Source organism: Rhineura floridana, chromosome 9, assembly GCF_030035675.1.
Source record: "Rhineura floridana isolate rRhiFlo1 chromosome 9, rRhiFlo1.hap2, whole genome shotgun sequence".
NCBI lineage: Eukaryota > Metazoa > Chordata > Lepidosauria > Squamata > Rhineuridae > Rhineura > Rhineura floridana.
In genome coordinates, this window is record NC_084488.1 from 113,434,151 (window position 1) to 113,447,322 (window position 13,172).

The window sequence follows — 13,172 nt, forward strand, 5'->3', positions numbered from 1 at the left end:
TTTGCTTTGCCCCGTTCCTTCAAATTGTATTTTTTCCTTACTATTCAATACTGTTTCATGATCTTATTTCACTTCTTGCAGACTACAGAGCAACATGAGCATCAGAAACTCAGTTTAAGACAGACAATAATTGAGCTGCAGACAAACCTTCGGGAGGTAGTCAGGGAGAAGGAGTCAGTTACTGAACTCAGGTGAGCATTCTCACACAACAGCACAGACTGGAGAGGGCCACGCCTCCTCAGACTATCCATTTGTCCTAACCACAGCTTCCTATAGCTGGGCTCTAGAACGATTAACTGAGAGTAAAGGAAGTATCTGAGGATGGCCCCGTGCCCTGTGCAATTCAGTTACTCAGGTAGCTGGCATTGTTTTGTGGCTTCCTCATTTTCCCAGGTAGTAAGTTCTAGTGTCAGTTGTCTTGTTGTGAGGAGGGCATGCCGGGCAGTGTTTTTTCATAATATCTGTTTGTGTACAAAAGGGAGCAGGCAAGCACCCAGAGAGGTAGTTTTTAGTCTTTAAAGCACTGTTATTTGTCCCCAAACAGAATTCCTTTGGAACTCCTACACTCCCCAACAAAGTGTTTTCTTCCCAACCAGTTGCAAAAAAATCAGACTTCTCTCTCTTTTGATGGCTCCATTCAAATTGTCAAACTGTTTTTCTCCAATCCCACTTAAGCAGGGTGAGTGTGTGTGCTACATAGTGTCCACCAGCCATCAAAAAATAATGGAGAAGCATCTTTGACTATTAACTCCCCCAAAGCCAAGAGAGATGGCCCTCGATCCACTTGACCCAACACAGTAGCCTTGGCAGTAGCTGCAGCAGTGGCATCATCAAGCCCCGAGCCTGTTCTTTGTATACAAAGAAGGAATCCCTGCGCTTTAACGCTGCCCCTAGTAGATGCGACAATACTGGCCCTCAAATCCATGCATCTGTCATAGCCCTCCCTCCTGTAAGTCTCTTGCATTTAATCTTAACTGTGGGCAACATCATTCCTGAATAATGTTTAATGGTGGTTTGCTTTAGGCCAGCAGAGGAAAGCAGGACTCACATGATGGTTCAGAAGGGAGGGCCTGGCAGCAGGGTGCGTGCAGCCCCATGGTCTGCTTCCAGTTTCTCAAATATTCCTTCTGCTCAGGAAGCTGTTGCACAGCTGACAAGAGTATGAGGCTCCTCTGTAGTCATAGTAGCCCAGTTGTGGACCCCCTTGTATGGGAAGCATATGGTTAGCCAGTACACTCCTGGTGTTTAGGGAAATGTAAAGACTGCTTTATCTTGAAGTGCCTTCATAGAGAAATGAGAGCTCTTTAGTTAGTTTGATTGTAGTTACTTGTCCTTAAAAAGTGACTCGTTTTAGTGCCTGTACAGGTTTAACTGTTTTAGTGCTATTTTATGCTGTAACATTATGGTTAGCTGTTTGGGGCCAGTAAATGGGATACCAATATAATAATTTCCCTCTGCTATGTCTGTCCTGCCCTTTAAGCCAGGGAAGGGAACCTTTTTCAGCCCAAGGGCCACATTCTCTTCTGGGTAACCTTCCAAGGGCCAGAAGCCAAGGTTGGGCAGGCCCAGAGGCAAAAGTGTTGGAAAGAGGAACAGTCTTTAATTGATACCCACTGTACTGAGAGAAAAAGAGCCACTAAGGCAGCCTTTCCCAACCGGTGTGCCTCCAGATGTTGTTGGACCACAACTCCCATCTTTCCTGACCATTGGCAATGCTGGCTGAGGCTGATGGGAGTTGTGGTCCAACAACATCTGGAGGCACACTGGTTGGGAAAGGCTGCACTAAGGGGTTCATATAGCTAGACCTAGGAACAGAAAGTGGCCTTCCTGAGTTGTGAGTTTAGTTTCTCTTTCCCTGTCTTTGCTTGCTTCCTGCTGTAACCAGTAATGGCTGTTCCAGTTTAAACCTGACAGCCGTGACTGTCTTCCTTGGAATAAGACAAAGAACCTACTCTGCAGCAAAAGATGGGGGGTGGGATGGGGAAACCAATATAGATTTTAACTTTGTTCATTAGGCTAGATCCACATATGAACATAGAATAGCACTCAAAGTATGAAGCTACACCCCCAGTAAGACTGCAAAGTAAACACAGTTGCAGAGTTGTCTGAGGCTCCTGAATTTGTACTGGATGCTTCGTTTCCTGATAAACAGACGAAAGGAGTCCCAAACCCAAGAGGATGTCAACTGCAAACTGAAGGCTACAGTTCATGAGCTGCAGACAGCCAATCAGCTTCAGGAGGAGATGCTGAAGGAAGCCAACAACCAAACGGAGCATCTGAAAAAGATGATACAGGGCCATGAAGATGTGCTCCAGGAACTCCGTAATGTCCTACTGGGCTATGTAGAAAACTCGGGAAGGAAGATCTTTGAGCATGAGAGCATCTCCAACCTCCACGTCTGCAATCTGACCAGCGCTTTTAGTAAAGTCCTACGAGATCTAGACACAGAAGTGTGCCGTCTCAAAGGGAGGGTTGCCCCTGTAAGTGTTTTGCTCTTCAGCTCATTTTGAGTGGAACTTACACATAAGAGTGCTGTGTGTTTGGTATTTTAAAAATATAAAATGAAATAGGAAATGGTTTCGTGGTCCTATTTCTTAGCAGAGATATAAACGCAAGCAGCAGAGTGAGAATATAAACCAGCCCACCTTTCCCTAGGCACAAATAACAGCAGACACAACCTTCTTAGGTAAAAAGATAAAGAATGTTTACTCACGACCTTTCATATGTTCAGGAAACATAGGCTCTAGCTTAGATGAAAGAAAAAGTAGAAGTCTTAGTCCATTTTAGTCTTTGATACTGATGCTCTCAGGAGAGCATCTGCCATGTGGCCTCTCCCAGAGGTAAAAAGCTCAGTAATGGAGATTATGCAGGAATCCCCAGGACAAAGGAGGAGGAAGCCAGGTAACTAATCCCACCCATTAGGAAGTTACATCATGGTAAACAGGTACATGGGATATTTCCCCAAATATCCCTTAAAGGGAACATCTCCCTTTTACAAGGGAACATGCAAGTTTGCCTATTCCAACACTGTGTACTCAGGAGTGGTGAGGAAACTAGTGGCGTAATCAGTGGCAGGTCAGTAGCCTGGTCCTAACCAGTTAGTGGGAGCACAACACCAGCTCACATGCTGCTGTTGTCAGTTTTATGCTGGAGATATTATTTAAGAACATAAGAACATAAGAAGAGCCTGCTGGATCAGGCCAGTGGCCCATCTAGTCCAGCATCCTGTTCTCACAGTGGCCAACCAGGTGCCTTGGGGAAGCCCGCAAGCAGGACCCGAGTGCAAGAACACTCTCCCCTCCTGAGGCTTCCGGCAACTGGTTTTCAGAAGCATGCTGCCTCTGACTAGGGTGGCAGAGCACAGCCATCATGGCTAGTAGCCATTGATAGCCCTGTCCTCCATGAATTTGTCTAATCTTCTTTTAAAGCCGTCCAAGCTGGTGGCCATTACTGCATCTTGTGGGAGCAAATTCCATAGTTTAACTATGCGCTGAGTAAAGAAGTACTTCCTTTTGTCTGTCCTGAATCTTCCAACATTCAGCTTCTTTGAATGTCCACGAGTTCTAGTATTATGAGAGAGGGAGAAGAACTTTTCTCTATCCACTTTCTCAATGCCATGCATAATTTTATACACTTCTATCATGTCTCCTCTGACCCGCCTTTTCTCTAAACTAAAAAGCCCCAAATGCTGCAACCTTTCCTCATAAGGGAGTCGCTCCATCCCCTTGATCATTCTGGTTGCCCTCTTCTGAACCTTTTCCAACTCTATAATATCCTTTTTGAGATGAGGCGACCAGAACTGTACACAGTATTCCAAATGCGGCTGCACCATAGATTTATACAACGGCATTATGATATCTGCTGTTTTATTTTCAATACCTTTCCTAATTATCGCTAGCATGGAATTTGCCTTTTTCACAGCTGCCGCACACTGGGTCGACATTTTTATCGTGCTGTCCACTACAACCCCGAGGTCTCTCTCCTGGTCGGTCACCGCCAGTTCAGACCCCATGAGCGTATATGTGAAATTAAGATTTTTTGCTCCAATATGCATAATTTTACACTTGTTTATATTGAATTGCATTTGCCATTTTTCTGCCCATTCACTCAGTTTGGAGAGGTCTTTTTGGAGCTCTTCGCAATCCCTTTTTGTTTTAACAACCCTGAACAATTTAGTGTCATCAGCAAACTTGGCCACTTCACTGCTCACTCCTAATTCTAGGTCATTAATGAACAAGTTGAAAAGTACAGGTCCCAATACCGATCCTTGAGGGACTCCACTTTCTACAGCCCTCCATTGGGAGAACTGTCCGTTTATTCCTACTCTCTGCTTTCTGCTTCTTAACCAATTTCTTATCCACAAGAGGACCTCTCCTCTTATTCCATGACTGCTAAGCTTCCTCAGAAGCCTTTGGTGAGGTACCTTGTCAAACGCTTTTTGAAAGTCTAAGTACACTATGTCCACTGGATCACCTCTATCTATATGCTTGTTGACACTCTCAAAGAATTCTAATAGGTTACTGAGACAGGACTTTCCCTTGCAGAAGCCATGCTGGCTCTGCTTCAGCAAGGCTTGTTCTTCTATGTGCTTAGTTAATCTATGTGCTTAGTTAATCATAGGACAGAGTCAGGTCACCATTTTGGATCCAACCACGGCGCTGTCTCTTTTTTCACAGTTGTCATTGGGAACAGACAATAGTTTTTAAGAGCACTGAAAGTAATATAATCATGTCATTAGAAGCAGCTTGTCGGGGCGGGGGGACCAGAGCTGCTATGCTAGCTTCCTGACAGGTGGGTCGCTGTTGCTTACTGGAAATGGGAGGGAAAGGGTGAGGCATAGGGAAGCTGATGCAGTGCCCTGCACCAACCTCCACACCATCTCAGTGCTCCCTCCCAGGAAGCAACAGCAACCCACCTGCCAGGAAGTTAGCATAGTCTCTCTGTTCCACCCAGCAAGCCACTTCTGAAAGTCATTTTGCCACTGGTTGTGTACACACACACACACGTGTGTGTTGCTCCGCTTTGTATCTGGTCAAATAGGTTGCAGAAACAGCTTTCCAGATGCAATAGTGGGGTGAACGAACACACAGCAGGCAATGCTGCCTGTTTCATACCGCCTTCAGCTCCAGTTGTCTGCCTCCAGCCTCTCACCCTTTTGACAGTCTTCTTGGAGCTGAAGGGAAGGTCAACAATGCTAGATCCAGACAGAAGGAAGTGCAGAGTCATTAGGGACAGATGAACAATTTGGATAGGGAAGCAAGAGCTACCTAAGACTAGAATGTCATGCTTAGGAGAAGGGCGGTGGCTCAGTGGTAGAGGATCTGCTTTGCATGCAGAAGGGCCTGAGTTCAATCTTGGGCATCTCCAAGGGGGTTGGACTTGATGGCCTTATAGGCCCCTTCCAACTCTACTATTCTATGATTCTATGAAGTAGGGCTGGGAGAAAACCCTGCCTGAAACCCTGGGGAGTTGCTGCCAATCAGTGCAGACAATACTAGGCTAGATGGACCAAGGGTCTGACTTGATATAAGACAGCTTCCTGTGTTCCTTTGTTCTGCTTTCTCAACAATGCTTTCTAAACAGTTGCATCAGCTGCTGGTGTGATAAGGGTTAAAAGTGGACAGTGCTGACTGAAAGCTCTTTCTTTGCTGCATCCCACAACACAGGTGGGATTTCTATAAAAAGGGCACTGTAAATGACTCAGCAAATGGCAGAACTGACCAGCACTGGGACACACCTTCTGACATAGCGCTACCCACTCCAGCGGGATTCGGTTAACTGAATCATTAGCTAAAAGACAGAATAGCCAACTAAAATTTCAATCAGTGTTAAAGTCCTAACCTGTTAACAATTAATTATTGTTAATAACAGTAACTATTATAATTCTCATTAATTTAGAAGGTATTTTTACCCTTTTTCTCAGAGAGACTCAGCCAAACTCCAATTACGTTCAATGCATAGTTAGTTTGACCTTGTGTATTTATTTATTCTACTTTAAATAGCCACAGTGAGGGAGCCCAATCAGAACCAGGGCTTTCCTATGGCGGAGGGGGATGTTTTTAACCATGTCTTCCCTTGTCACAGACCCAACAAAAATAGCAGCTTACAATAAATGATTCATATGATACCAGTAAGGTGTTTTTTTATTGTAGACTGATAACCCTGGACCTTTTTCTTTTCTGCTGGAGCTTTGTATATTTTCTTGGTATATGTGCCTTCTTTCCCTGCCAACTTCATTTGTTTTGGCTTGGAGTGCCTCCAAAGACTCAGATTCCATTCAGAATGTCTCATCATAGTTTATTGGGAATCCAAAGGCCATGAGAGACTCTATTACTATTATTAAAAGTTCAGCAGGTATACGGAAATACACTTTAGCCCAGATGAGCAACAGCTGCAGACCCCACTCCACAGGGCATCAGTCTGTTAAAAGAGAGATGTACTGGCTAATTGGGAGGCTAGATAGGACAGTTGCAGCAGACACAGGAAAAATATATTTTAGCCCAGATGACCAATGGCTGCAGACCCCAGTCCACAGGGCATTAATCTCTTCAGACAAAGTGACATCAGGTGCAGGGCACATAAATACATGGCTCTCTCCTGAAAGCAAGGTTTTCAGGTGCTGCCAATCAGCTGATCAGCAATGCCTGCAACCCCCTGTGTTTCAAACCGCCAGGGCAAAGGAAGTGGGATTTGTGGGTGCCACCTGTCAGTTGATCAGCAATCTCTGCAAACCGCACTGTTTGATTTCACACTGCGCAGGAAAGTGCCTCTCCTGACATCAGATGATTGATGGGGTGGCCCCACCCACCTTACAAAATGGCCCATGGGGGATGAGGGGAGGTCAGGATCAGGTCAGTGTCCCCAACCCTGTTCTGAGGTATGCCTTTGCATGCAGAAGGTTCCAGATTCATCCCCTTGTGCCTCCATTTGAAGGATCTTTGGTGGTAGAGCTGGGAAAGAGTCTGAGACCTTGGAGAGCCTCTCAGAGTAGTCAGCTAAGCTAGATGGACTAATGGTCTAACTCTGCACGAGGTAGCCTTCCCCAATCTAGTCCAAGCCCTTCCCATGTTTTGGATTACAGCTCCTATCATCCCTGACCATTCGCTATGCTGGCTGAGGCTGACGGGAGTTGTAGTCCAAAACATCTGGAAAACACCAGGTTGTGGAAGGCTGGAAGTAATCTCATACTTTCCTAGGGTGATTGTTGGAGCCTCTGAACCATGTAGATCTCTTCCCCTTCCTGTGGGCGCTGGGGCCTGGCAATTGAGATGATGCTGTGCTAAATTGTGGGGCAGATTCAGGACAGTTGTTGTCAAGTGGACAAAAAGCCGAGTAGATGTCTTCTCTTCTTTTGGCCACTTGGCTCTGGCACTTACCTTGGGATAAGTGACTATGGGAACAATAGCCTCATCCTCATCTTATGCAGATCTAGGGGAAATTCTTCAGAATACACAGTCGGCATTGACAGTATGATAATGAGAAAGGAAATGTTGATCAGACATCGTGGTGATCCTAACTGGTGTAAATATAGCAGTACTGAATCAACAGACTTGGCTATCCCTCAGTGCAGTGTTAACACCTGTGTTCCATTAATGGCCCACTGTAAGGTCCTTTATGAGATATGTTTATGTAAGAATAATTGCTCATTTGCCTGCGAACTGTGCCATATTCTTCATAACAGCTGGAAGAGCAACTGGATGTGATGAAGAAAGAATCTCAATCCAAAACTGAATCTTTGCTTCAACAGCAGCAAGAGAGGTACGCTGATATCTGTTTTCTCATTTTATATTTATTTTATAATATTTTTATTCCACCGTTCATCAAAACTAAGACTAAAAACAATATTACAACAATCAAAATACACAAAGTAAAACACACACACAAAATAACCAAACAAATGATAAAAGAGCAGGAAGCCAAAAGCAGAACCATAGTAATAATACTATTAAGGGGTATCAGTAACTAGTCAAGAGATCTTGAAAGCAAGAGTTAGCAAATATAATCTGAACTAAAATGGTTTTTAAACTGTTGCGGAAAGACAGTTGGGGGGAGGTTGAATGAAGCTCTCTTGGAAATGTCCCAGAGCATCAAGGCTGCAGTTGTTAAAGCTGCGTTGCAGGCAGAGGCCGATCTGGCCTTCATGTAAGAACCAACTTGGAGCTGGATCTCTTTAGGAGATCCTTTGTTGTTGTTGTTATATGCCTTCAAGTCAGTTATGACTTATGGCAACCCTATGAATCGTAATCAGATCTTTATTTACAGTCAACTGACCACAAATACAGAACATAATATTAGATGTTATGAAATAAAAGCTACATAATAATCTTTTTGGATATATTCATAGGTTACTGAGTGTGAGGGCAGGAGTTATATCGAAGCGAGCATACTCCCTTCGGACTTAACTAATTGTTATATGCATTGCTTGAAGTGATGTCAGGGGATACAAACTGCGAATTGCAATGAGAGGGGAGAATTTTCAGAAAGATTGCAGCTGGAAAGAGAAGTGTGTGTATATAGATATAGATATAAGACAGTTTTGAAAGCAACAAACAGAACTTCGCTCAAGCTTGCTCTGGATCCCTATAAGGATTCCGTTAATCACCTAAAATATATATATGAACATAATTGTGATTAACCAAACAGAGGTTTTTATTATATTAACAAAACGTTTCAGCTTCCGCCTTCATCAGCTGCTAACATACAAATGCTATTACCAAGGTGGCAGTTATAGAGCTTTAATGTCTATAACAGCATTCACAATTACGTTTCTACACACACACACACACACACCAAGCTGGTGCAGCAGTAGGACCCAGATCATACCCATCTCCTGGAAACAGTCCATTCTAGGACCCAGCAGATCTCTACGGCCAGTCCAGTTCTGCCCCTGCCCCTGTAACACCTCATTTTGTGGTCCTCTGCTGGTTTCCACAGCTGGAAACACTGCCTGATTGGTGGCTTCTCGCCAGTCCACACTTTCAGTGAGTGCTTCCGTAGCAAAGGAGCCTAGCAGAAAGCCAAAGACTAACCCCCTCCAGGTCATGGCGTCAAGATTGCACTCTTAGACACATAGACAACTATGTGATTGGAAAGTTATGTCCAGGTGCTCAATTTGGGTCTCGCAGTAGCATATTTTATCTTCTGGGGGTCCCACGAGAGAATTCCAGAGTCTGAGGGAGCTGCCAGACTGGCTACTGCTTAAGCATTCATATTATTGTGTTTGAAATAAACTTGTGCAGAGGTTATTCAACATTGCCTCTTTGCTGGGCATTCATACTCATATGTTTGTATAGAGCTTATATGACATTGCCAGCTAACGGTTGTTATCCTGTACTTTCTAAAGTGCAATTTTCTGTCATTTTTGTTATCAGACTTTTTGCATATAGAAAAGTGATGGGATAATTGCACTATAAAGTGCAGGATAATAGCTAAATGTTGTGTGAATCAACTGCGTGCCTGGAAGTGCCCCAAGATCATGGAATTATTTGTTGTTGGCTTTGTTAGGGTCAAAATTATACTCTAGGAAGGGTCTCTTAACAACTTTCAGCACCCTTTACAAATTACAGTCCCCCGGATTCTTTGGGAATTCTGTTAAAGTGACTGTTAAAGTGGTATAAGAATGTTTTAAATGTATGGTATGGATGTGACCATTGTCCCCAAATACATAGGTTTTATTTTTCCTATAGGAATGTACAACAGCCATTCTCTTTTTAAAGAGAAGGTAAGGAGGGGTATTTGAGAACAGCTCTGAGATGGGTGAGGGCTAAATCTGCTTTCTATCTCCTGATGGTCCCACACAATGAAAACTGAGCCATCTCCTGTCTTATCACTGGAGTGTGACTGAATGTTTGGCACTGCCTTCTGTATAGATAGATCACAGTGATACCTTACTGTTGCATCTCTCTCTCTCTCTCTCTCTCTCTCTCTCTTTTAATAACAGTATTGAGAGACTGATCAGTGAACATGAACAGGAACTGGATATTCTGAGTGAAAAAGCTAACAGCTCTCGCAGCCATGCAAGCAATATCCAAAGCCAGCTGGAGATAATTCAGTATGTCTCTCAGTAAACGCTGTCCTGCAAGTACATCAGTGCACAGTATTCCAGGCAAATGCCATCTGCTGAATACACACACACCTCAACCATACCAATGCGAGTCTTTGATTTCTTACTGGATAACTCACTTTTGGAGTGAGACTGAGTTCTGGGCTGGGAGACAGCTGGTTGGTACTGCAGTCTTCCTATCTTCCCAGCGTAACTAAGAGTAAATTTAAGTAGAAGATGGTCTGAAGGCACTTGAAGCCACCATGTTACTGAAGCAAAGCAGGTCTTTGTCTGGTCAGTTCCTGGATGGGAGAACTCCTGGGAACCACATGTATGCTGCCTTAGTTTCTTTTATGAAAGAAAGGAAGGATAGAAATGTAAGAAATAAATAATAAAATACACTTCTGGTAGCATATTAAGAATGTATAGCAGATTATAGCTGGAAGAAATTTAGACAGCTGCTCCCCTCGCTCTCTATGTGATGCAAGCTTAACCATTTTTTTGGTTGTTGTTATGTGCCTTCAAGTCCATTACGACTTATGGCGACCCTATGAATCTTTTTGGATATATTCATAGGGTTTTCATGGTAAGAGGTATTCAGAGGTGGTTTGCCATTGCCTTCCTATAAGCCTACGGCACCCGGTATTCCCAGACGGTCTCCCATCCAAGTACAAACCCGACCTGACCCTGCTTAGCTTCCGAGATCAGGCGTGTTCAGGGTAGTATGGCCATAGGCAATCATTTTTACTACCTCAAAATCTGATGCTGGCTCCAAGGGAGTTAAGGTTCATGAATAGGAATTTGAAATATTTTTTCCCCTGTAGCAAGCCATAATAGGTGTACTGCAGTTATAAGTCTATTTGATTTATTTCATTTTTGGCATGCCATGTCTGAAGGGCTTGGGGCCAGGTGAAAATAACTCATAGATTTAAAGCCCACCTCATTTCTTCCATATCATGAACAATAAGTGGCTTTTTTTTTGCATATTCATAGAACATAAGAAGAATCCTTGTCTAATTCAGCGTTCTGTTTCTGCCAGCCAAATTCCTCTGGAAGGTATATAAGCTGTGCAGGAGGGTAGCAGTCCTCCCCAGGTATATATTCCCAGCATCTGGGACTCGGGGTCAAACTAGACATTACTGTAATTGCATGGTTAGTAACCATGCCTGGATTAAAAAAAATCACACTTGGCATGAGGGCTCCCTGTTTTCATTGGGGCTGCAGCGCTAGGAAGGAGAGATCATAGAATCATAGAATAGTAGAGTTGGAAGGGGCCTACAAGGCCATCGAGTCCAACCCCCTGCTCAGTGCAGTAATCCAAATCAAAGCATTCCTGACAGATGGCTGTCCAACTGCCTCTTGAATGCCTCCAGTGTCGGAGAGCCCATTACCTCTCTAAGTAATTGGTTCCATTGTCATATGGCTCTAACAGTTAGAAAGTTTTTCCTGATGTTCAGTCGAAATCTGGCTTCCTACTATTTGAGCCCATTATTCCATGTCCTGCACTCTGGGACGATGGAGAAGAGATCCCGGCCCTCCTCTATGTGACAACCTTTCATGTACTTGTGCTATCATATCTCCCCTCAGTCTTCTCTTCTCCAGGCTAAACATGCCCAGTTCTTTCAGTCTCTCCTCTTAGGGCTTTGCTTCCAGTCCCCTGATCATCTTTGTTGCCCCCCTCTGAACCTGTTCCAGTTTGTCTGCATCCTTCTTGAAGTGCGGAGACCAGAACTGGACGCAGTATTCAAGATGAGGCCTAACCAGTGCTGAATAGAGGGGAACTAGTACTTCACGTAATTTGGAAACTATACTTCTGTTAATGCAGCCTAATATAGCATTTGCCTTTTTTACAGCCACATCACACTGTTGGCTCATATTCAGCTTGTGATCAACGACAATTCCAAGATCCTTCTCACATGTCGTATTGCTGAGCCAAGTATCCCGCATCTTATAACTGTGCATTTGGTTTCTTTTTCCTAAGTGTAGAACTTTGCATTTATCCCTGTTGAATTTCATTCTGTTGTTTTCAGCCCAATGCTCCAGCCTATCAAGGTTCCTTTGAATTTTCTTTCTGTCTTCCACGGTATTAGCTATGCCCCCCAACTTTGTATCATCTGCAAATTTGATAAGCATGCTATGCTCTGTACCTCCTCATCCAAGTCGTTAATAAAAATGTTAAAGAGCACAGGTCCAAGGATCAAGCCCTGTGGTACCCCACTCGTTACTTCTGCCCAGTTTGAGAAGGAACCATTGATAAGCACTCTTTGAGTACGATTCTGGAGCCAACTGTGGATCCACCTGATAGTTGTTCCATCCAGCCCACATTTAGCTAGCTTGCTTGCTAATCAGAATATCATGGGGCACTTTGTCAAAAGCTTTGCTGAAGTCGAGATATATTATGTCCACAGCATTCCCACAGTCTACAAGGGAGGTTACCCAATAAAAAAATGAGATGAGATTAGTTTGGCAGGATTTGTTCTTCATAAATCCATGTTGGCTCCTAGTAATCACTGCATTGCTTTCAAGGTACTTACAGATTGACTGCTTTATAATCTGCTCCAGAGTTTTTCCAGGGATTTATGTTGGGCTGATTGGTCTGTAGTTCGCTGGTTCCTCCTTCTTGCCCTTTTTGAAGATAGGGACAACATTAGCTCTCCTCCAGTCATCTGGCACTTCACCAGTCCTCCATGATTTCACAAAGATAATAGAGAGCAGTTCTGAGAGTTCTTCAATATTCTAGGATGCAGCTTATCGGGCCCTGGAGATTTGAACTCGTTCAAAGTGATTAGGTATTCCTTGACCATTTGTCTATGAATCTCAAACTCCAGTCCTGACCCTTCTACTTGTTTCCCAGGAGGGTCATAGACCCTTTTTTGGGAGAAGACTGAGCCAAAGTAGGAATTGAGCACTTCTGCCTTTTCTGTGTCATCTGTTATCATTTTGCCATCCTCATTGAGTAGCTGTGCCACCATTTCTTTTCTCTGTCTTTTACTATGGACGTACCTGAAGAAAGCTTTTTTGTTGCTTTTAGCATCCCTCGCTAGCCTCAGCTCATTCTCAGCTTTAGCCTTCCTGACACCATCCCGGCAATTCCGTGATACCTGCCTGTATTCTTCCTTTGTGACCTGGC

The 13,172-nt window shown here is 43.9% G+C and overlaps 1 protein-coding gene and 1 pseudogene across 1 annotated transcript in view; one reads left to right on the plus strand and one right to left on the minus strand.

Moving 5' to 3' along the window:
• The window catches only part of CCDC158 (coiled-coil domain containing 158), a 67,409-nt gene that overhangs the window by 17,605 nt on the left and 36,632 nt on the right, over positions 1-13,172 (plus strand). Inside the window, exons 6-9 of the mRNA XM_061583375.1 lie at positions 82-191; positions 2,153-2,480; positions 7,682-7,758; positions 9,941-10,051. Of these exons, the coding sequence (XP_061439359.1) occupies positions 82-191; positions 2,153-2,480; positions 7,682-7,758; positions 9,941-10,051 (626 nt within the window). The remainder of the gene's footprint in view (positions 1-81; positions 192-2,152; positions 2,481-7,681; positions 7,759-9,940; positions 10,052-13,172) is intronic.
• Positions 10,670-10,778, minus strand: LOC133364622 (5S ribosomal RNA; annotated as a pseudogene).